Below are 22,222 nucleotides of genomic sequence, written 5' to 3' on the forward strand. Positions count from 1 at the left end.
CAATTGGAAAGGACTTGATCAGAAAGCTAAACAAGTTGGAAAGGACTTGATCAGAAGGTTAAGATAAACAAGTTGGAAAGGACTTGTGCAGAAAGCTCAACCAGTTGGAAAGGACTTGATCAGAAAGTTAAGATAAATAAGTTCAAAGGGGCCTGTGCAGAAAGTTAAACAGCTTGGAGAGGACTTGATCAGAAAGTTAAGTTGGAAAGGATTTGTTCAGAAAGTTAAGCTAAACAAGTTAAGAAGAACCTGTGCAGACAGTTAAACAAGTTGGAAAGGACTTGTGCAGAAAGTTAAGCAAGTTGGAAAGGACTTGATCAGAAAGTTAAACAAGTTGGAAAGGACTTGATCAGAAAGTTAAGATAAACAAGTCAAAAGGAACTTGTGTAGACCGTTCAATGAGGTGGAAAGGATTTGATCAGAAAGCTAAGATAAGTTAGAAAGGAGTTGTTCAGAAAGTTAAGTTGGAAAGGACTTGTGGAGAAAGTTAAGATAAACAAGTTAAAAAAACTTGTTCAGAAAGTTAAAAGGAATAAGTGGAAAGGGACTTGTTGAGAAAGTTAAATCAATTAAATGGTTTTGTTGTTCAAAATGAAAGAAAAAATGATCAGGGTTGGGATTGCTGCTGATAAATCATAGAATCAGTAAGGTTGCAAAAGACCTCAGAGATCAAGTCCAACCTGTCACCCAACACCTCCTGACAACTAAACCATGGCTCCAAGTGCCACATCCAATCCCCGCTTGAACACCTCCAGGGATGGGGACTCCACCACCTCCCTGGGCAGCACATTCCAAAGGCTAACAACTCTCTCTGGGAAGAACTTTCTCCCCACCTCCAGCTTAAACTTCCCCTGGCACAGCTTGAGACTGTGTCCTCTTGTTCTGGTGCTGCTTGCCTGGGAGAAGAGACCAACCCCCACCTGCCTACAACCTCCCTTCAGGGAGTTGGAGAGAGCAAGAAGGTCTCCCCTGAGCCTCCTCTTCTCCAGGCTAAGCAACCCCAGCTCCCTCAGCCTCTCCTCACAGGGCTGTGCTCCAGACCCCTCTCTCAATGCCCTTCTTAAACTGAGGAGCCCAACCCCCCTGTCTACAACCTCCCTTCAGGTAGTTGTGGAGAGCAATAAGGTCTCCCCTGAGCCTCCTATAAATGGGTAACAAATCCTGAGTAACACCTGAGACAGTCACAGACACTGTTGCAATAGCTCTGCTATAAAACAGGAATGCAGCAAAACATCAGCTGTGTATTGAAGGTGCAATTCTCAGCCCCAGTCCCATCACATGTGGACCCTCTCCCACTGGACCTCCCTGTCTCTGAAGGTCTTGCAAAGAAACAGAAGTAAAGACGTGACAGGGGAAAGAAAAGCACAGAGAGGTCAGGGAATGGCTGAAGATAGGGAAGTCATCCTGCCCTGTGCTCAGAACTGGTCAGGCCACACCTTGAGTCCTGTGTCCAGTTCTGGGTCCTCAGTTTAAGAAAGATGTTGAGTTGCTCAAATGTGTCCAGAGAAGGACAACAAAGCTGGGGAGGAGTCTGGAGCACAGCCCTGGGAGGAGAGGCTGAGGGAGCTGGGGTTGCTTAGCCTGGAGAAGAGGAGACTCAGGGGAGACCTTCTTGCTCTTTCCAACTCCCTGAAGGGAGGTTGTAGCCAGGTGGGGGTTGGTCTCTTCTCCCAGGCAAGCAGCAGCAGAACAAGAGGCCACAGTCTCAAGCTGTGCCAGGGGAGGTTTAGGTTGGAGGCGAGGAGAAAGTTCTTCCCAGCAAGAGAGATTGGCCATTGGGATGTGCTGCCCAGGGAGGTGGTGGAGTCCCCATCCCTGGAGGTGTTCAAGAAGAGCCTGGATGAGGCACTTGGAGCCATGGTTGAGTTGATCAGATGGTGTTGGGTGATAGGTTGGACTTGATCTTGAAGGTCTTTTCCAGCCTGGTTAATTCTGTGTTCTGTATGATGGATCTGGGCAGTAGCTCACAGCCAGCAAACTTCCCCTCCTGCTTGGTGTCAAGGTGCCATGCTCCTGAGCACTGCCTGTGCCATGGTGGGTAGCTTGGTTGTACCTGGAGACCACAGATCTGGTTTTGCATAGGGTCTTGCCGTCTTCTAAGCTGAGATCTGTGGGTGCTAGCTGCTGGGTGCTGTCACAAGCTGGAGGAAGCTTGTCTGGAGGGGAGAGCCATGTCAGGGCATCTTGCATGGCTCTTTCTGGAAGGCCTTACGGTGGCAGCTGGTGTTTGATGGTGCAGAGGGTGGTGGGATGCAGGGGAAGAGGTTTCTTTTGGCTTAGCTGCACTGTCAAACCCATCCTGGTGTCTGAGTCAAAATGATGCAGAGATGTTATTTTAGGTGGTGAAACTGTGGGGAAGAGAGAGAGCTCTCTCCAAAAATGGAAATGGGTTTTTTTAAGAACAGAGAAGGTTTTCTCCCCTGGGGTTGGGAAGAGATGCTGGGTGGCTCTGCCTACACCCAGCCTGGCGCTTCTGGCAGGCTCTGGGATGGAGAACTGGTTTCAGCAGAGTGTGAAGCTGGCTATTGCTCTGCACCAGAGCTGGTTGAGAAGGAAGTTTCTGTTAGACCAAGCACTGATCCAGGCTGGGCAGGGACTGGCTTGAGAGCAGCCCTGAAGAAAAGGCCTTGGGGGTGCTGGTGGAGGAGAAGCTCAACAGGAGCCAGCAGTGAGCACTGGCAGCCCAGAGAGCCAAGCAGAGCCTGGGCTGCAGCAAGAGAAGTGTGGCCAGCAGGGCCAGGGAGGGGATTCTGCCCCTCTGCTCCACTCTGCTGAGACCACAGCTGGAGCTCTGGGGCCAGTTCTGGAGCCTCTGTTCCAGGAAGGACCTGGAGGGGCAGGAAGGTGTCCAGAGAAGGGCCACGAGGATGAGCAGAGGGCTGGAGCTGTTCTGCTATGAGGACAAATTGAGAGAGTTGGAGTTGTGCAGTCTGGAGAACAGAAGGCTCCAGGGAGAACTTATTGTGGCTTTCAGTATCTGAAGAGGGCTCCAAGAAAGTTGGGGAGGGACTTTTGAGGGTGTCAGGGAGTGATAGGACTGGGGGGGGATGGAGCAAAACTAGGAGTGGGGAGACTGAGATTGGATGTTAGGAAGAAGTTGTTCCCCATGAGGGTGGTGAGAGCCTGGCACAGGTTGCCCAGGGAGGTGGTGGCAGCCTCCTGCCTGGAGGTGTTTGCAGCCAGGCTGGATGTAGCTGTGAGCAACCTGCTGTAGTGTGAGGCAGGGGGGTTGGAACTGGCTGAGCCTTGAGGACCCCTCCAACCCAAACCATTCTGTGCTTGTGTGACTAAACATGAGTGTTTGGACACTTGTGCATCCAAATGCCAGTGGCAGGTGGTAACTCAGAGCTTGCTGTGGAGCTTCTTATTGTGTTCATAGATTCACAGAATGGTTTGGGTTGGAAAGGAACCAAAAGGTCATCTAGTTCCAACCCCCTGCCATGAGCAGGAACAGCTTCCACCAGCCCAGGTTGCTCAAGGCTTCATCCAGCCTAGCCTTGAACACCTCCAGGGAGGAGGCAGCCACAGCCTCCCTGGGCAGCCAGTGTCTCACCACCCTCATTGGAAAGAATTTCTTCCTAACACCCCATCCAAATCATCCCTCCTCCATCTGCCCTGCTCTTCCTGCCTGGCTGCTTGCAAGGATCAACAGAGAGCCCTTGGATGAGCCCAGGCTGCTGTGGGATCGATCACTACCTGGGCTCCAGGGCTCTGTCTTCTGAAGGCTGCTTCTAAGCATTCCTATTGTCCTCCCACCCCAGTTCCTGCACCTGAAGGATGGATGCCACCCAACACAGTGCTGCCCAGGAGTGAAATTCTGCCAGCATTAATGCCAACTTGCTGTCACTAACATCACCTTCTCCTCTCCCACAGGCCTTGCCTTACGTGTGCCTCCTCATTGCAATGCTCTTCTTCATCTATGCCATTATTGGCATGCAGGTAATGGTTTGGGCTCTCATCCTGGCCATAAGCAGCCTGGGTTTGCCCTGCTGGCTCAGGGGGCAGATGGGTTGTTGCTTCCACAGCAGGAGAAACTGGCTTAGGGTGAGGCAAAAGGCTTTTCTTGTTCGGTGTCAGGTAAATTAGAAGTGAAAAAAACAAAGGCCACTTTGTCTACTCTTCTCTCCAGGTCTTGTGTTGGACATGGCCTTGGGTGTGCAAAGGGAGAGAGTGGGCAAGGCAGATGGCTGTGGAGAATGAGCCTATGGCACAGCACCCTCTGGAGATGGGTGGGCAGCTGTGTCTCCCATGGGAAGGGAGCATTCCTGCCTCTGGCTCCAGGCACATCCCTGCCTCTGGCTCCAGGCACATCCCTGCCTCTGGGTCCAGGCAATCCCTGCCTCTGGCTCCAGACACATCCCTGCCTCTGGCTCCAGGCACATCCCTGTCTCTGGCTCCAGACACATCCCTGCCTCTGGGTCCAGGCAATCCCTGCCTCTGGCTCCAGACACATCCTTGCCTCTGGCTCCAGACACATCCTTGCCTCTGGCTCCAGGCACATCCCTGCCTCTGGCTCCAGGCACATCCCTGTCACTGTCTCCAGGCACATCCCTGTCACAGGGTCCTGGCACATCCCTGCCTCTGGCTCCAGGCAATCCCTGCCTCTGGCTCCAGGCACATCCCTGCCTCTGGCTCCAGGCAATCCCTGCCTCTGGCTCCAGGCACATCCCTGCCTCTGGGTCCTGGCACATCCCTGCCTCTGGCTCCAGGCAATCCCTGCCTCTGGCTCCAGGCACATCCCTGCCTCTGGCTCCAGACACATCCCTGCCTCTGGCTCCAGGCACATCCCTGCCTCTGGGTCCTGGCACATCCCTGTCACTGTCTCCAGGCACATCCCTGTCACAGGGTCCTGGCACATCCCTGCCTCTGGCTCCAGGCACACCAAGAGGTTCAGGGTAGGGAGCAGCTCAGGTGCTGCAACCTCCTGAAAAGAAATGAGCACAGTTCCTTGCCTGGGGTGGAGCTGGGCTGTGGTGTTGGGAGGGATCTGTGTGAAGCTGAAGCACATTCACCTGGGGATTTTCTCCCCATTTGATTTCCACAGCACATTTTCATCTCCCTCCTCAGCCCAGAAACTGCAGGCTAGCTTTTGGGATCCCTTGAACCAGAACAAATCATTTTCTTGCCTTTTCTCTCCCCTCCCCTTGCTCCACCTTTGCTGGCAATGTCCATGGGAGGATGTGCTGGGCCTGAATCCCTTCTGTTTTCTGGGGCAGGTGTTTGGAAACATCGCCCTGGATGACGAAACCTCCATCAATCGGCACAATAACTTCCGGACCTTCCTCCAAGCCCTGATGCTTCTCTTCAGGTAAGCAGAGCACAGAATCCCACACCACCTGCATGGGAGCAGGGGGGCCACCTAGCTGCTGGGACTTGGGCATCCTTCAGGAGAGTCTTTGGAATCCTGGAATCACAGAATGGTTTGGCTTGGAAGGGACTTTAAAGACCATCCGGCTCCAGCCCCCTGCCATGGGCAGGACACCTCCCACCAGCCCAGCTTTATTAGAATAAACCTTTATTAGAATAAACCAAACCAGGTTGGAAGAGACCTTCAAGATCATCGTGTCCAACCCATCAACCAATCCAACCCACCCAAACAGCTAACCCATGGCACCAAGCACCCTGTCAAGTCTCCTCCTGAACACCTCCAATGACAGCGACTCCACCACCTCCCCGGGCAGCCCATTCCAATGGGCAATCACTCTTTCTGTATAGAACTTCTTCCTAACATCCAACCTGAACCTCCCCTGGCGCAGCCTGAGACTGTGTCCTCTTGTTCTGGTACTGGCTGCCTGGGAGAAGAGACCATCATCAGCCTGTCTACAACCTCCCTTCAGGTAGTTGTAGAGAGCAATAAGGTCACCCCTGAGACTCCTCTTCTCCAGGCTAAGCAGCCCCAGCTCCCTCAGCCTCTCCTCACAGGGCTGTGTTCCAAACCCCTCACCAACTTTGTTGCTCTTCTCTGGACTTGTTCCAGCAAGTCAACCTCCTTCCTAAACTGAGGAGCCCAGAACTGGACACAGTACTCGAGGTGTGGCCTAACCAGTGCAGTATACAGGGGCAGAATGACCTCCCTGCTCCTGCTGGCCACACTGTTCCTGATGCAGGCCAGGATGCCCTTGGCCCTCTTGGCTGCCTGGGCACACTGCAGGCTCATGTTAAGCCTACCATCAACCAGCACCCCCAGGTCCCTCTCTGCCTGGCTGCTCTCAGCCACCCTGACCCCAGCCTGTAGCTCTGCCTGGGGTTGCTGTGGCCAATGTGTAGAACCTGACACTTGGATGTGTTAAATCTCATGCCCTTGGACTCTGCCCATCTGTCCAGCCTGTCGAGGTCCCTCTGCAGAGCCTCTCTACCCTCCAGCAGATCAACTCCTGCCCCCAGCTTGGTGTCATCAGCAAATTTACTGCTGATGGACTCAATGCCCACATCCAGATCATCAATGAAGATCTTAAAGAGCACAGAGCCCAGCACTGATCCCTGGGGCACACCACTAGTGACTGGCCGCCAGCTGGCTGTGGCACCATTCACCACCACTCTCTGGGCTCAGCCTCCAGCCAGTTCCTAACCCATCGCAGTGTGCTCCCATCCAAGCCATGGGCTGACAGCTTAGCGTGCTCAAGGACTCATCCAAACTGGCCTTGGACACCTCCAGGGAGGGGGCTTCTGCTGCTGGAGGGGGTCCAGAGTAGGCCACAATAATGATCAGAGGGATGGAGAACCTTTCCTATGAAGACAGGCTGAGAGAGTTGGGGCTGTTCAGCCTGGAGAAGGGAAGGCTCCAGGGAGACCTGAGAGCAGCATTTCAGTATCTGCAGGGGGATCCAGGCAGGCTGGGGAGGGACTCTTCAGAAAGACCCGTGGGGATAGGACAAGGGGCAGTGGTTTGAAACTGGAGCAGGGCAGAGTTAGGTTGGACATCAGGAGGAAGCTCTGCACAATGAGGGTGGTGAAATACTGCAACAGGTCACCCAGGGATGTGGTTGAGCCCCATTCCTGGAGACATTCAAGATTTGATGTGACCCTGGGCAGCCTGATCTAGCTGGAGGTGTTCCTGCTGCCTGCAGGGGGGTTGGACTGGATGACCTGGGATAGGACAAGGAGCAATGGATAGAAACTACAGCACAGGAGGTTCCACCTCAACATGAGGAGGAATTTCTTCACTGTGAGGGTCACAGAGCCCTGGAGCAGGCTGCCCAGGGAGGTTGTGGAGTCTCCTCTGGAGACTTTCCAGACCCATCTGGATGTGTTCCTGTGTGACCTGTGCTGGATTCTATGCTCCTGCTCTGGCAGGGGGGGTTGGACTGGAAGATTCTCCCCCTCTACTCAGCTCTGGGGAGACCCCACCTGGAGTACTGCCTCCAGTTCTGGAGCCCCTATTACAAGAGGGATTTGGAGGTGCTGGAAGGTGCCCAGAGAAGGGCCAGGAGGATGAGCAGAGGGCTGGAGCACCTCTCCTATGAGGACAGACTGAAGGAGTTGGGGCTGTTCAGTCTGGAGAAGAGAAGGCTCCCAGGTGACCTCATTGTGGCCTTCCAGGATCTGAAGGGGGCTCCAGGAAGGCTGGGGAGGGACTGCTCAGGATCTCAGGGAGTGATAGGACTGGGGGGAATGGAATGAAGCTGGAGGTGGGGAGATTCAGGCTGGAGGGGAGGAGGAGGTTCTTCCCCATGAGAGTGGTGAAGCCCTGGAATGGGTTGTCCAGGGAGGTGGTTGGGGCCCTGTCCCTGGAGGTGTTTAAGGCCAGGCTGGATGAGGCTGTGGCCAGGCTGATCTAGCGTGGGGTGTCCCTGCCCATGGCAGGGGGCTTGGAACTGGCTGATCCTTGTGGTCCCTTCCAACCCTGACTGATTCTATGATTCTATGATCTCCAGAGGTTCCTTCTAAGCCCTAACATCTTGTGATCCTCTGTGATCCTCTGTGATCCTGTGTGATCCAGTGAGCTGTGAGGGTCCCTTCCAACCCAATGCCATCTCTGAACCCGGCACCTCCCTGGGCCGCCCCTTCCACTGCCTCACCCCCCTCTCTGGAAAGAATTTCTTTCTACTCATTTGCAGTGAAGCTTTTCCTGCTTCCTCCTCCTTCAGCCCCCGGGGCTGGGCTGGAAGCTCTCCAAGCCTGATCTATTTCAACACACCAGCATCTTTCCCCACAGTGCCACCCAGCACTGTTACCACCCCGCGCTGTGCCACCCCACGTCAGCTCAGGCAAGAAGCTTAACATTAGAGAGAAACTCCCTGGGTTGAGCTTGATCAATGTGTTTCCTGACAGGAAGCTTACTATATTTTGAAGTGAGAATTCCTTTAATTGGTCTTATTTTGGGGCTTGATTTGGGGGGAGGGGGAGGGGGGGTGGTGTTGTGCATCACCACCAAGTTGCCACTTCCTACGTCAGTGCCACCTCTGCCTCAGCCTGGAAGTGTCTCCATCTGGGCTCCTCCTGCCTGGAGATGAAGCATTTTGCAAGGAGGTTTGTAAGAAGAATGCATCAAAAAAAATCAATGAAAAGGCAAATTTTCCTCTTCAGGCCCAGCAAGAAAGTGAAAACCAAGCTCTGCTCAAGCTGGGACAGTTAGGGGGAGATAGGATAGGGTAGGGTAGGATAGGATAGGATAAGATAGGGTAGGGTAGGGTAGGATAGGATAGGATAGAATGGAATAGGATAGGATAGGATAGGATAGGATAGGATAGGATAGGATAGGATAGGATAGGATAGGATAGGATAGAATGGGATAGGATAGAATGGAATAGGATAGGATAGGATGGAATGGAATGGAATGGAATGGAATGGAATAGAATAGAATAGAATAGAATAGAATAGAATAGAATAGAATAGAATAGAATAGAATAGAATAGAATAGAATAGAATAGAATAGAATAGAATAGAATAGAATAGAATAGAATAGAATAGAATAGAATAGAATTAACCAGGTTGGAAAAGACCTCAGAGATCATCCAGTCCAACCTCTCACCCAGCACCATCTGATCAACTCAACCATGGCACCAAGTGCCTCATCCAGGCTCTTCCTAAACACCTCCAGGGATGGGGACTCCACCACCTCCCTGGGCAGCACATCCCAATGGCCAATCTCTCTTTCTAGGAAGAACTTCTTCCTCACCTCCAGCCTAAACCTCTCCTGGCACAGCTTGAGACTGTGTCCTCTTGTTCTGGTGCTGCTTGCCTGAGAGAAGAGACCAACCCCCAACTGGCTACAACCTCCCTGCAGGGAGTTTTAAGCAGCCATCAGATCTCCCTTGGTCCATTTTCAGACCTAGGTCACAGAAGGACAGAGGCAGCAAGACCATAATGGGACAGAGGGTCTGGGCCCACAGGAATGGGGCTTCAGGTGAATGCCACCAGAGTGGAATCTGCTGAGTGACTCAGGGTAGCCTGGAAGCTATTTCACTTTACATCAGAGTCATCTACAGTGCTGGGTCCAGCACAGGGAAGACATGGACCTGCTGAAAGGAGAGACATGAAGGTGATGTGAGGGCTGGAAGCCCTCTTCTGTGAGCCCAGGCTGGGAGAGCTGGGGTTGTGCAGCCTGGAGGAGAGAAGGCTGCAGGGAAACCTTCTGGTGGCCTTGCAGTGCTCAAAGGAGCCACCCAGAAAGCTGGGGACAGACTTCTGAGCAGTGACCTTTTGACAGGTCAAGGGGTGATGGTTTGAAACTGAAAGAAGGAGATTTAGACCAGAGGGAAGGAAAACATTTTGTGGAATGCAGGTGGTGAGCCCCTGTCTCGGGCTGCCCAGAGAGGCTGTAGCTGCCCCGTCCCTGGAACCACCCCAGGCCAGGTTGTTTGGGGCTCTGGGCAGCCTGCTCCAGTTGCTGACTGCAGAGGGCTTGGGCTGGATGAGCTTGAGAGGTTCCTTCCAGCCCAACCCCTTCAGTGATTCTGGCAAGATGCTACCAGAAGTTGGATGCCCAGCAGGTCTGCAGGGGGCCAGGGGCTGGCTCAGCTCACCCTCTGCCCTCCCCCCCTGCAGGAGTGCCACGGGGGAAGCCTGGCATGAGATCATGCTGTCCTGCCTGAGCAACAGAGCCTGCGACCCCCCTCTCCGGCCTCACCAAGAAGGAGTGCGGCAGCGACTTCGCCTACTTCTACTTCGTCTCCTTCATCTTCCTCTGCTCCTTCCTGGTAAGTCTCTCCTCACCTCTTCCAAAGGGAAGGCACCAGTCTGCTTCCCTCCCCACACAGCTCTTCCCTCCCCACCCAGCCCTTCCCTCCTCATCCTGCCCTTCCCTCCTCATCCTGCCCTTCCCTCCTCACCCAGCCCTTCCCTCCTCATCCTGCCCTTCCCTCCTCATCCTGCCCTTCCCTCCCCACCCAGCCCTTCCCTCCTCATCCTGCCCTTCCCTCCTCATCCTGCCCTTCCCTCCCCACCCAGCCCTTCCCTCCTCATCCTGCCCTTCCCTCCTCATCCTGCCCTTCCCTCCCCACCCAGCCCTTCCCTCCTCATCCTGCCCTCCCCTCCTCATCCTGCCCTTCCCTCCCCACCCAGCCCTTCCCTCCTCACCCAGCCCTTCCCTCCTCATCCTGCCCTTCCCTCCTCATCCTGCCCTTCCCTCCTCACCCAGCCCTTCCCTCCTCATCCTGCCCTTCCCTCCTCACCCAGCCCTTCCCTCCTCATCCTGCCTTTCCTTCATCATCCTGCCCTTCCCTCCTCACCCAGCCCTTCCCTCCTCACCCAGCCCTCCCCTCCTCATCCTGCCCTTCCCTCCCCACCCTGCCCTTCCCTCCTCACCCAGCCCTTCTCTCCTCATCCTGCCCTTCCCTCCTCACCCAGCCCTTCCCTCCTCACCCAGCCCTTCCCTCCTCACCCAGCCCTTCCCTCCTCATCCTGCCCTTCCCTCCCCACCCTGCCCTTCCCTCCTCATCCTGCCCTTTCCTCCTCACCCAGCCCTTCCCTCCCCACCCTGCCCTTCCCTCATCATCCTGCCCTTCCCTCCCCACTCAGCCCTTCCTTCCCCACTCAGACTTTCTCTCCTCATCCTGCCCTTCCCTCCCCACCCAGCCCTTCTCTCCCCACCCTGCCCTTCCCTCCTCACCTTGCCCTTCCCTCCCCACTCAAACCTTCTTTCCCCACTCTACACTTCCCTTTCACTCAGACCTTCTTTCCTACCCTGCCCTTCCCTCCTCACCTTGCCATTCCCTCCCCACTCAGACTCTCTCCCCACCCAGTCCTTCCCTCCCCACTCAAACCTTCCCTCCCCACTCAGACCTTCCCTCCCCACTCAGACCTTTCCCCCCCACACAGCCCTTCCCTCCCCACCCTGCTTCTCCCTCATGATGATTTATAAAGCATGACAAGGCAGCTTCAGTGAACCTCATTTTTCATCCTGGTGATAAAATCCCTTTAATCCCCAAAGAGATCATTTAGTCATTAGTTGAAAGGCAGGGGGGGGAGGGGTTATCCTCCTTGTCATGGCTGATATTTGGAACTGAGAATTAATCTGGTGTGCCTGGATTTGCAACACAGGCCTTTGAAGAAGGGGATTGAGGAGGGCAGGGAGGGAATGGCCAAAGCTTGCAGCAGGCAGATGGCTCCATCAGGCTTGTTTGATGCCTCCATCAGGCTTGTTTGATGCCTCCTGGTTTGTTTTGTTGGTCAAACAAAGGCAGGGATCATTTTCTTCTGAGGTGGTGCCAAGGAAAGCTTCAGACATGAGAGCAGCCAGAGCTGTGCTGCTTGATTCATGCCTTTTGCCATCACACAGGGCTGGCTCTGAGCTCTAAGAGGTGGCAGCATCTTTCTGATCACTTGGGTGCATGAAGAGCTCCTTGCTCTTGGGGCTTGGTTCACTTTCCTGCACCACTGGGACAGAGGGATGGAAAACCAGAGACAGGGACCCAATTAAACTTCAAGCAGGAAGAGATGAAAGCCACAGCTCTGAAATGTATCAGAAAGCAACATCTCAAGCCTGCAACTCCTGCCATGGCTTTGCTTTGGAATGGCAGGTTGGATGCTCTCTGCAGCTCAGCCCTGCCATCATCAGAAACCTTGAACTGGCAGAAGAGGTTCATGTGGTGCTGGGCAGAGCCAGAGCAGCTCCAGTGGCCCCTCCTAGAATCATAGAATCAATAAGGTTGGAAAAGACCTCAGAGATCATCAAGTCCAACCTAGCACCCAACACCTCCTGACTACTAAACCAGGGCTCCAAGTGCCACATCCAAGCCTTTTTTTGGACAGCTCCAGGGATGGCGACTTCAACACCTCCCTGGGCAGCACATTCCCATGGCCAATCTCTTTTGCTGGGCTGGGAAGAACTTTCTCCTCCCCTCCAGCCTAAACCTCCCCTGGCACAGCTTGAGACTGTGTCCTCTTGTTCTGCTGCTGCTTGCCTGGGAGAAGAGACCAACCCCCACCTGGCTACAACCTCCCTTCAGGGAGTTGGAGAGAGCAAGAAGGTCTCCCCTGAGCCTCCTCTTCTCCAGGCTAAGCAACCTGGGACAATGAGCCTGGGAAGGGGTCTGGGGAGGGGTCTGGAGCACAGCCCTGTGAGGAGAGGCTGAGGGAGCTGGGGTTGCTTAGCTTGGAGAAGTGGTTTAGGCTGGAAGTGAGGAAGAAATTCTTTCCTGCAAGAGAGATTGGCCATGGGAATGTGCTGCCCAGGGAGGTGGTGGGGTCCCCATCCCTGGAGGTGTTTAGGAAGAGCCTGGCTGAGGCACTTGGTGCCATGGTTGAGTTGATCAGCTGGTGTTGGGTGATAGGTTGGACTGGATGATCTCAAAGGTCTTTTCCAGCCTGGTTAATTCCATTCCATTCCATTCCATTCCATTCCATTCCATTCCATTCCATTCCATTCCATTCCATTCCATTCCATTCTATCCTATCCTATCCTATTCCTATCCTATCCTACCCTACCCTACCCTATCCTATCCTATCCTGTCCTATCCTGTTCTGTTCTGTTCTGTTCTGTTCTATTCTATTCTATTCTATTCTATTCTATTCTATTCTATTCTATTCTATTCTATTCTATTCTATTCTAACATCCCCCAGACTGACCCTCCCTGGCTCATCTTAGCCATCCCACTCCACATGCAGCAGCAGCAGCATTGGCAGCTGGAGCACATCTGTGCCAAACACAGCTTTGTCCCTGAGTCAGTGCTCTCCAACCCCCCTCCCTGAACTACCCTCAGGGCTCATTGGCAGCCAGAGAGGAGAGCCCTGGAGAGGAGCACAGGCTGCAAAGCCCTGCAGCAGAAAGCCAAGCAGCTGAACTGCCACAGGCCAGGGCTCTACCTCTGCTTCCAACGCATCCAGCACTTCACTGCCAGGAAACTTGTGGTCCCCCACAAGAGATTAAAGCATTCCAGAGCCCCAGCCTTGCCAGCAGGACATGTTTCTAGGGCTTGGGTGCTGTTACACCACAGATTGGAGGGGAAGTGGAGAACAGATTTGTTTTGCAATGTTGTTGCTGGCTCTTTGTGGACATCCAGCTTGACATAATTTCCCTCCTGCAATTTACACTGCTGCAAAATATGAATGTCAAAAATAAACATGAAATAAACATGAACTTTAGAAACAGCTGCACCGAGCCAGGGAAAGCTGCTCCAAGCTGTGGTTGGAGCTGGGAGCAGTGCAGAAGGCGTGGAAGTTCTGCTGTCCCTGGGGGCTCTGAGGGTTCTGTGGCAGATGTCAGGTGCCTGCAGCACAGGGGTGAGGCCCGCTGCTGTGGTTACAGTGGGACCAGCGCTGGTCAATACATTCATCAATGACCTGGAACTGGCTGGAGGCTGAGCCCAGAGAGTGGTGGTGAATGGTGCCACAGCCAGCTGGCAGTCAGGCACCAGTGGTGTCCCCCAGGGATCCTCTCCTCTCCTCTCCTCTCCTCTCCTCTCCTCTCCTCTCCTCTCCTCTCCTCTCCTCTCCTCTCCTCTCCTCTCCTCTCCTCTCCTCTCCTCTCCTCTCCTCTCCTCTCCTCTCCTCTCCTCTCCTCTCCTCTCCTCTCCTCTCTCTCCTCTCCTCTCCTCTCCTCTCCTCTCCTCTCCTCTCCTCTCCTCTCCTCTCCTCTCCTCTCCTCTCCTCTCCTCTCCTCTCCTCTCCTCTCCTCTCCTCTCCTCTCCTCTCCTCTCCTCTCCTCTCCTCTCCTCTCCTCTCCTCTCCTCTCCTCTCCTCTCCTCTCCTCTCCTCTCCTCTCCTCTCCTCTCCTCTCCTCTCCTCTCCTCTCCTCTCCTCTCCTCTCCTCTCCTCTCCTCTCCTCTCCTCTCCTCTCCTCTCCTCTCCTCTCCTCTCCTCTCCTCTCCTCTCCTCTCCTCTCCTCTCCTCTCCTCTCCTCTCTAAACCTCTCCTCTCCAAACCTCTCCTCTCCTCTCCTCTCCTCTCCTCTCCTCTCTAAACCTCTCCTCTCCAAACCTCTCCTCTCCAAACCTCTCCTCTCCTCTCCAAACCTCTCCTCTCCTCTCCTCTCCAAACCTCTCCTCTCCTCTCCAAACCTCTCCTCTCCTCTCCAAACCTCTCCTCTCCGAACCTCTCCAAACCTCTCCTCTCCTCTCCTCTCCTCTCCTCTCCTCTCCTCTCCAAACCTCTCCTCTCCGAACCTCTCCAAACCTCTCCTCTCCTCTCCAAACCTCTCCTCTCCGAACCTCTCCTCTCCTCTCCGAAACTCTCCTCTCCTCTCCTCTCCGAACCTCTCCTCTCCTCTCTGAACTTCTCCTCTCCGAACCTCTCCGAACCTCTCCTCTCCTCTCTGAACTTCTCCTCTCCGAACCTCTCCAAACCTCTCCTCCCCAAACCTCTCCTCTTCTGTCCATTACCCTTCCCTTCCCTTCCCTTCCCTTCCCTTCCCTTCCCTTCCCTTCCCTTCCCTTCCCTTCCCTTCCCTTCCCTTCCCTTCCCTTCCCTTCCCTTCCCTTCCCTTCCCTTCCCTTCCCTTCCCTTCCCTTCCCTTCCCTTCCCTTCCCTTCCCTTCTCTTCCCTTCCCTCCCCTCCCTCCCCTCTCACTGTGCTGTTGCTCCCTCTTTGCAGATGCTGAACCTCTTTGTGGCTGTCATCATGGACAATTTTGAGTACCTGACGAGGGACTCCTCCATCCTCGGCCCTCACCACCTGGACGAGTTCGTCCGTGTCTGGGCCGAGTACGACCCGGCCGCCTGGTACGTACGCGGGGCCGCGCGGGGCCGGGGGCGCGCCTCCCATGCACGCCTCCCGTGAGCGCCTCCAGTGCGCGCCTCCCGTGCACGCCTCCCGTGGGTGCCTCCCGTGGGTGCCTCCTGTGCGCACCTCCCGTGAGCGCCTCCCGTGGGTGCCTCCAGTGCGCGTCTCTCCTGCGCGCCTCCTGTGCACACCTCCTGTGGGTGCCTCCTGTGCACACCTCCCATGGGTGCCTCCTGTGCGCACCTCCCGTGCACGCCTCCCGTGGGTGCCTCCTGTGCACACCTCCTGTGGGTGCCTCCTGTGCGCGCCTCCCGTGCACATCCCCCACCTGGAGACACAGCTGCTCATGTGAGGAGAGCTCCAGAGGGCTCCAAAGCCTGCAGGTAACCCTGGCAACGTGCTCCAGCTTCACCCTGCGCTGGAGGTGAACGAACCTGAGGTCATCCCAGGGACACTTCCCTCACGCAGACACAAGATAGAAACCCACAAATCAAGCAAGTAAAACTCCCCCAAGCATGACCAGGGGCAGTTCAGGTGGTCTTGGCCCCTGGTTGGCATTCCCTAAAGGAGTGCTGATTGCCTTCATATTTCTGCATCCCAGTTTGGAGATCAAAATATGCTGCACCTCTCACCGCTGGCAGCGCTTTGGGTAAGCAGAGAGGCTCAGCCCTGTTACCACCTCATGGCTGCTGCTCTCCTCTCCCACTGCAGAGCCACCCTGTGCAGACACCTGAGGCCATGCAAAGCAGGAGCCTCTTTTCCCTCTGCAACCTGCAGAAGGGTTGGACCAGGTGGTCCCCAGAGGTCCCTTCCAACCCCTATCACTCTGTGATTGCTCTCACTTCAGAGCCACCCTCTGCAGACACCTGAGGCCATGCAAAGGAGGAGTCCCATTTCCCTCTGCAACCTGCAGAAGGGTTGGACCAGATGACCTCCAGGGGCCCCTTCCAACCCCTACCACTCTATGATTTCCAAGGTGCTCTCTCTCCCACAGAAGGAGATGCTGAGCCCCACAGCTTTGCACCTGAGCCAGTGCTAGAGGCTCAGGTTCCTGATTTGTTTTCAGCTACCTGTGGGGCAGCAGGGAGTGACTTGATGGTTCTCAGAGTGGAATCCTGGAATGCTAGGGGATGGAGGGGACCTCCTGAGGGAAGTTTGCTGAACACGTGCCAATTTTAACCAGGCATTTTCCACCAACCCCAAGTGCTTTGGTCTTGGAAGCCTCCTCCTAATGACATCAAATTGCAGAAGGGAATTTTCTTTGTCCTTCTAACGAATCCTTTAGCTCTTGGGCTTGCAGCTGAACCCTGAGACGTGTGGGATGAGAAGCAAGTGCAATCAGCCTGGATTTGGGAGCAGCTCAGCTCTCAGAGAGCCTCTGATGAAATGCTCCTGAGTGTGTTAAAGCAGGACATGGTTTTCTCACAGCCAGAGGCTGAGGTGTTTGGTTCTAGGGGTTTCTCTCTTTGCCAGAGACACTGGCAGGGAGAACTTGGACCTGGGCTTGAGCACCATGGCAGGGAGGGAGGGAGGGACCTTGTATTGGGCAGCCCCAAGAACCACTGCTGAGGGCTTTAAAGGAGCAGCTCATGACCAGTGGTCACTGCTAGAGCAAGGCTGACCCCGATGCAATGCTGTTCTCCACTGCCCAGAGAAAGCCACTGCACAGCAGTGCTGGTGGCTCTGTTGTTTCACTTTCCAGATGAGATACAGCTCCCAGGAACTTCCTTTCTATTCTGCAGCTTGGGAACTTGCCTGGTGGGAGACTTTGTCTTATTTAAACCGTACTAATTGACTCTCCACTTCCCTCCCAGTGAGTTCCTCTGCAGTGAATCTCCTCTGTGTTTGCAATGAAGCTGCCTCCAACCTTCCCACTCTTGGTTTTTGGTTTCCCTTCAAGCAGAGAGAGACTCAGAGCCTGTTTGTAGAATCAGCCTCACCAGCTCCCTGCTGGGATGCAATTAAACTACCCTTTAAAAACCTCAGTTAAATTGATTTAGGCTCAGTCTCCATGTAAACCTCTCCCAGGATGAGTGCACTGAATGTGCTGCCCAGGGAGGTGGTGGAGTCCCCATCCCTGGAGGTGTTCAAGAGGGGCTTGGATGTGGCACTTGGAGCCATGGTTTAGTTGTCAGGAGGTGTTGGTTGGACTTGATGATCTCTGAGGCCTTTTCCAACCTTATTGATTGCATGGTTCTATGATGTTTAGCTAGCTCAGAGCCATCCACAGCAGGAGCCTGCACATACACTGCACACATGCCCACAGCTTGCCATCTCCAAGCAGATTTTTCAGGACCACATGCTCTGTAGCACAGACAAGTCCTTTGTGAGGATTTGGCAGGCAGTAAATAGGTTTGTTTCTCTCCTTCCTCCCCCCACCCCCCCCCACCCCACCCCTTCTTTGTTCAAACCCAGTCCTACTTCTGAGCACTAGAAAATCTCCATGAGACTGAAAGCTTGGGAGTGCCTGTTCTCTCCTTAAGAAACAGTCTTGGCTCTGGTAGCATCCATGGGAGGAGTAACACACCTGCAAGGCGTGGGGAAGGAAAGCAGCATCAGTGTGCTTTGGACATGTTGGTGTGGTCAGGAATGTTCCAGCCAGGACAGGCATGAGCAGTGAGCTGACAGAAAGCTTTGCTCACTCTGAGCGCAGAGGTTGTGCTTTGGGAGTCCCTCAGGGACCAAACCTTTCCACTTGTGGAGATGCTCAGAATCACACAATCACCAAGGCTGGAAGAGACCTCAAAGATCATCAAGTCCAACCTGTCACCCAACACCTCATGACTACTAAACCATGGCACCAAGTGCCACATCCAATCCCCTCTTGAACACCTCCAGGGATGGGGACTCCACCACCTCCCTGGGCAGCACATCCCAATGGCCAATCTCTCTTGCTGGGAAGAACTTTCTCCTCACCTCCAGCCTAAACTGAGCCCACAGACTGAACCTCTGAGGGCAGGCTGGGAGAGTTGGGGCTGTCCAGCCTGGAAAAGAGAAGACTCCAGGGACACCTCAGAGCAGCCTTCCAATACCTGAAGGGGCTCCAGGAGAGCTGGGGAGGGACGTTGGACAAGGGCTGGGAGCAATGGCTTTGAGCTGGGAGAGGGGAGATTGAGACTGGAGATGAGGAAGAGATTCATGAGAGTGAGGGTGGGGAGACACTGGCACAGGTTGCCCAGGGAGGCTGTGGATATCCCCTCCCTGGAGGTGTTCCAGGCCAGGTTGGAGCCTTAAGCAGCCTGGGCTGGTGGGAAGTGTCCCTGCCCATGGCAGGGGTGTGGAACTGGATGATCTTTAAGGTCTCTTCCAACCCACATTCTATGATATAAATAAATGACCCCTAACAAGAGGACACAGTCTCAAGCTGCACCAGGGGAAGTTTAGGCTGGAGGTGAGGAGAAAGTTCTTCCTAGAAAGAGTAATTGGCCTTTGGAATGTGCTGCCCAGGGAGGTGGTGGAGTCCCCATCCCTGGAGGTGTTTAGGAAGAGCCTGGCTGAGGCACTTGGTGCCATGGTTGAGTTGATCAGATGGTGCTGGGTGATAGGTTGGACTTGATGATCTCTGAGGTCTTTTCCAACCTGGTCTATTCTATTCTATTCTATTCTATTCTATTCTATTCTATTCTATTCTATTCTATTCTATTCTATTCTATTCTATTCTATTCTATTCTATTCTATTCCATTCCATTCCATTCCATTCTATCCTATTCTATTCTTCCTATCCTATCCTATCCTATCCTATCCTATCCTATCCTATCCTATCCTATCCTATCCTATCCTATCCTATCCTAATCCCATCCCATCCTATCCTATCCTATTCTATTCTGTTCTATTCTATTCTTTTCTATTCTATTCTATTCCATTCCATTCAATCCTATCCCATTCTATCCTATCCTATTTAATTCTACCCTATCCTATCCTATCCTATCCTATCCTATCCTATCCTATCCTATCCTATCCTATCCTATCCTAATCCCATCCCATCCTATCCTATCCTATCCTATCCTAATCCCATCCCATCCTATCCTATCCTATTCTATTCTATTCTATTCTATCCTATCCTAATCCCATCCCATCCTATCCTATTCTTTTCTATTCTATCCTATCCTATTCTATTCTATTCTATTCTATTCTATTCTATTCTATTCTATTCTATTCTATTCTATTCTATTCTATCCTATCCTATCCTATCCTATCCTATCCAAACAGCCCAGGGAAGGATCCCTGTTAGCCATAATATGTCATGGTTTGCTTCCATGCCCTTCCAGTGCCCCTCCTCTGCTGCCTTCCAAGCCTGCCATGGGCTCCTAGCTCAGGGAGCTCGCTCAGCTGCATTTTCCGCACACTGATGTTCCACACACACCCACAAGAAGAAAGAGACCCAGCAAAGAAACCCCAAACCTTCCAGAACACAGTAAACTTCTTGACTTAGTTAAGCCAATGTGGTTTTAATAACCACCATTAGGCCTGCAGCCAGGACTTGCACAGCTCCATTTGGTCTGTTTCTGAATTAAGGGCTTTCAGAGTCAGCTGGGAAGGTTTGGGAATAGACCTTAATTTGGTTGTGGGTTTGGGTTGGGGTTTTTTCCCACCCCCCTAACCCAAAAAGCAGTCAGAGTGAAGGAGGCAGGCCAAAAATACTCTTTATATAAGGCACCAAAATAAACACAGTGAAGCCAAACCCTCCCATTGTGGCTTTTTCCCCACCTCCCCCCCTCCTTCAGAGGTGGATTTGAAGTTCAGCTCAGCTCCTTTGGCACAGGGTTTGGTTACTTCCAAGATTAAATTAGAGGAAGGAATCTGATCCTGCTGTTAAATTGGCTGAAAAATGTCAGTGGGAGCTAATGAGACTGACCATAAAGCTACCTGGAGGCTCTGATTTCACCTCCTGGCAATGCAGGGTTGGCTTTTCCCAGTGCCAATGGTCCAAGGCAGCTCTGGAGGTGGCAGTTCTGGGCTGCCAGCAAATCGCTTCTTGCCCATGAAGCAGAGTGCAGCCCTGCTGGGGTTAGGTAGGTGGAAGGTAAAGGTTCCCAAGCTCTTTGGAAGCAGCTAATTTGAATCCCAGTCAGAAGGCAAGAAATAGGCTGCTTGTGTGCCGCAGGAGCTGGCTTTGCTGGGCTGCTGCAGCACCTGGGGGGTGAGGAAGGGCTGGCTGTAGGCAGAGGGGTCTGGAGCACAGCCCTGTGAGGAGAGGCTGAGGGAGCTGGGGTTGCTTAGCCTGGAGAAGAGGAGGCTCAGGGGAGACCTTCTTGCTCTCTGCAACTCCCTGCAGGGAGGTTGTAGCCAGGTGGGGGTTGGTCTCTTCTCCCAGGCAAGCAGCAGCAGAACAAGAGGCCACAGTCTCAAGCTGTGCCAGGGGAGGTTTAGGCTGGAGGTGAGGAAGAAGTTCTTCCCAGCAAGAGAGATTGGCCATGGAAATGTGCTGCCCAGGGAGGTGGTGGAGTCACCATCCCTGGAGGTGTTTAAGAAGAGCCTGGATGTGGCACTTGGTGCCATGGTTTAGTTGATCAGATGGTGTTGGGTGATAGGTTGGACTTGATGATCTCAAAGGTCTTTTCCAACCTGGTTAATTCTGTTCTATTCTAAAACATTGTGATGAAGGCAGCCACCTGCAGTGGCTGGAAAGCCTTGAGCATGACACTGGAGGTGAGGGGTCACAGAAGAGTATCCAACAAGGAGGGCTCTGGAGAAGCCTTAGAGCAGCCTTCCAGTACCTGAAGGGGGCTGCAAGAAAGCTGGGGAGGGACTTGTAGTGATAGGACCTGTGGGAATGGAGCAAAACTGGAAGTGGGTAGATTCAGATTGGGTGTTGGGAAGAAATTCTTCACCCTAAGGGTGGGGAGACCCTGGCACAGGTTGCCCAGGGAGGCTGTGGATGCCCCCTCCCTGCAGGTGTTCAAGGCCAGGTTGGATGAAGCCTTGAGCACCCTGGGCTGGTGGAAGGTGATCCTGCCCATGGCAGAGGGGTTGGAGCTGGATGACCTTCAAGTTCCCTTCCAACCCAAACCATTCTGTGCACCCAGGTAGGTTTTGCTGAGCAGCTGGAAGCTCTCTCTCTGCGTCTCTGTTGCCTCCTTCATTGCAAACCCAGTTGCTGTCAGACTAACTTTGCTTTTCAGCCTGGTTGTTGTTTTTTTTTGCCCTTCCAACTTCTCCTGTTGGCCTGGGGGAAGAGCTGCCTCCTGTGGGGTTCCTGCTGCCATAACCTCTGATGTTTCCTTTCCAGTTGCCGGATTCATTATAAGGATATGTACAATTTGTTACGTGTAATTGCTCCACCCCTGGGCCTAGGGAAGAAGTGCCCTCATAGGGTGGCATACAAGGTTTGGAACTTCAGAGACTCCCTCCAGCATTTTCAGTTCTGGTTTCTGTTTCTATCCTCTCCCCCCTGCCCCCTTTCCCCCCCATCCCTCCAAGTGCAAATGCAACCAGTAGAGCAAAGGAACTGGAACGTAACTAACCCCTTGCCTGGAACGAGGAATGATTGACTGACCGCCTCCTTCCCCTCCGTGCATCTCCTCCCTGTCTACTCCCACACCCCAGCTGGCTGGAGACAGGCAGCATTATGAGACAGTGAACCCTCCAGCTTCCACCCTGCCAGGTCTAGGTGGGAAGTGTTGGCTGGGGAAAAGCAGCACTCTCTCTATATATACACTCCCCCCACCCCACCCCGGGGAGAAATGTCATCCCCCGCCAGCTAGGGAGCAGCAAGTCCATTTTGGTTGGGCTTCATGGCATTGTACCTCCAGCTGAATGACCAACAGTTCAACCCTTCCCTTTCCTGAGCTGGAAAGACATTGATCTGGATGCTGGTTGAGTGGGCAGTGGAGGGGGATGGTCCTGGAGGCTGGGGAGAGGTGAAGGGAGGAGCACTTTGGCAGTGCAACAGCAGGAGAGTGCCTTGGGAGAGAAGTCCCCTCTCTGTGATGGGCATCCAGTGAGACCTCCAGCCCCATGGCACAGGACACTGCTTGGGAGCTGAGGTGGGGAGCCAAGGGCAGATTTAGCTAGGAACTCAGCACAGGGTGACACTGCACTTCAGGGGGGCCCAGTGACAGGCAGGGATTTTCTCACAGTCAATGTATGGAGAAGCAGAAGATGAAGAGAGAGGTGGAAGCAG

At 53.7% G+C, this 22,222-nt stretch overlaps 1 protein-coding gene across 1 annotated transcript in view; it reads left to right on the forward strand.

The window, feature by feature from the left end:
- CACNA1B (calcium voltage-gated channel subunit alpha1 B) overlaps window positions 1-22,222 on the forward strand; it is a gene marked incomplete at its 5' end in the record, with an annotated part of 276,768 nt that overhangs the window by 215,259 nt on the left and 39,287 nt on the right. Inside the window, 5 exon segments of the mRNA XM_068168969.1 lie at window positions 3,874-3,939; window positions 5,217-5,308; window positions 9,988-10,065; window positions 10,067-10,139; window positions 14,971-15,098. Of these exon segments, the coding sequence (XP_068025070.1) occupies window positions 3,874-3,939; window positions 5,217-5,308; window positions 9,988-10,065; window positions 10,067-10,139; window positions 14,971-15,098 (437 nt within the window).

The sequence above is a fragment of the Melanerpes formicivorus genome, unplaced genomic scaffold (genome assembly GCF_026170545.1).
Source record: "Melanerpes formicivorus ecotype bairdi unplaced genomic scaffold, bMelFor1.0.p_v2 SCAF_162, whole genome shotgun sequence".
Lineage (NCBI taxonomy): Eukaryota > Metazoa > Chordata > Aves > Piciformes > Picidae > Melanerpes > Melanerpes formicivorus.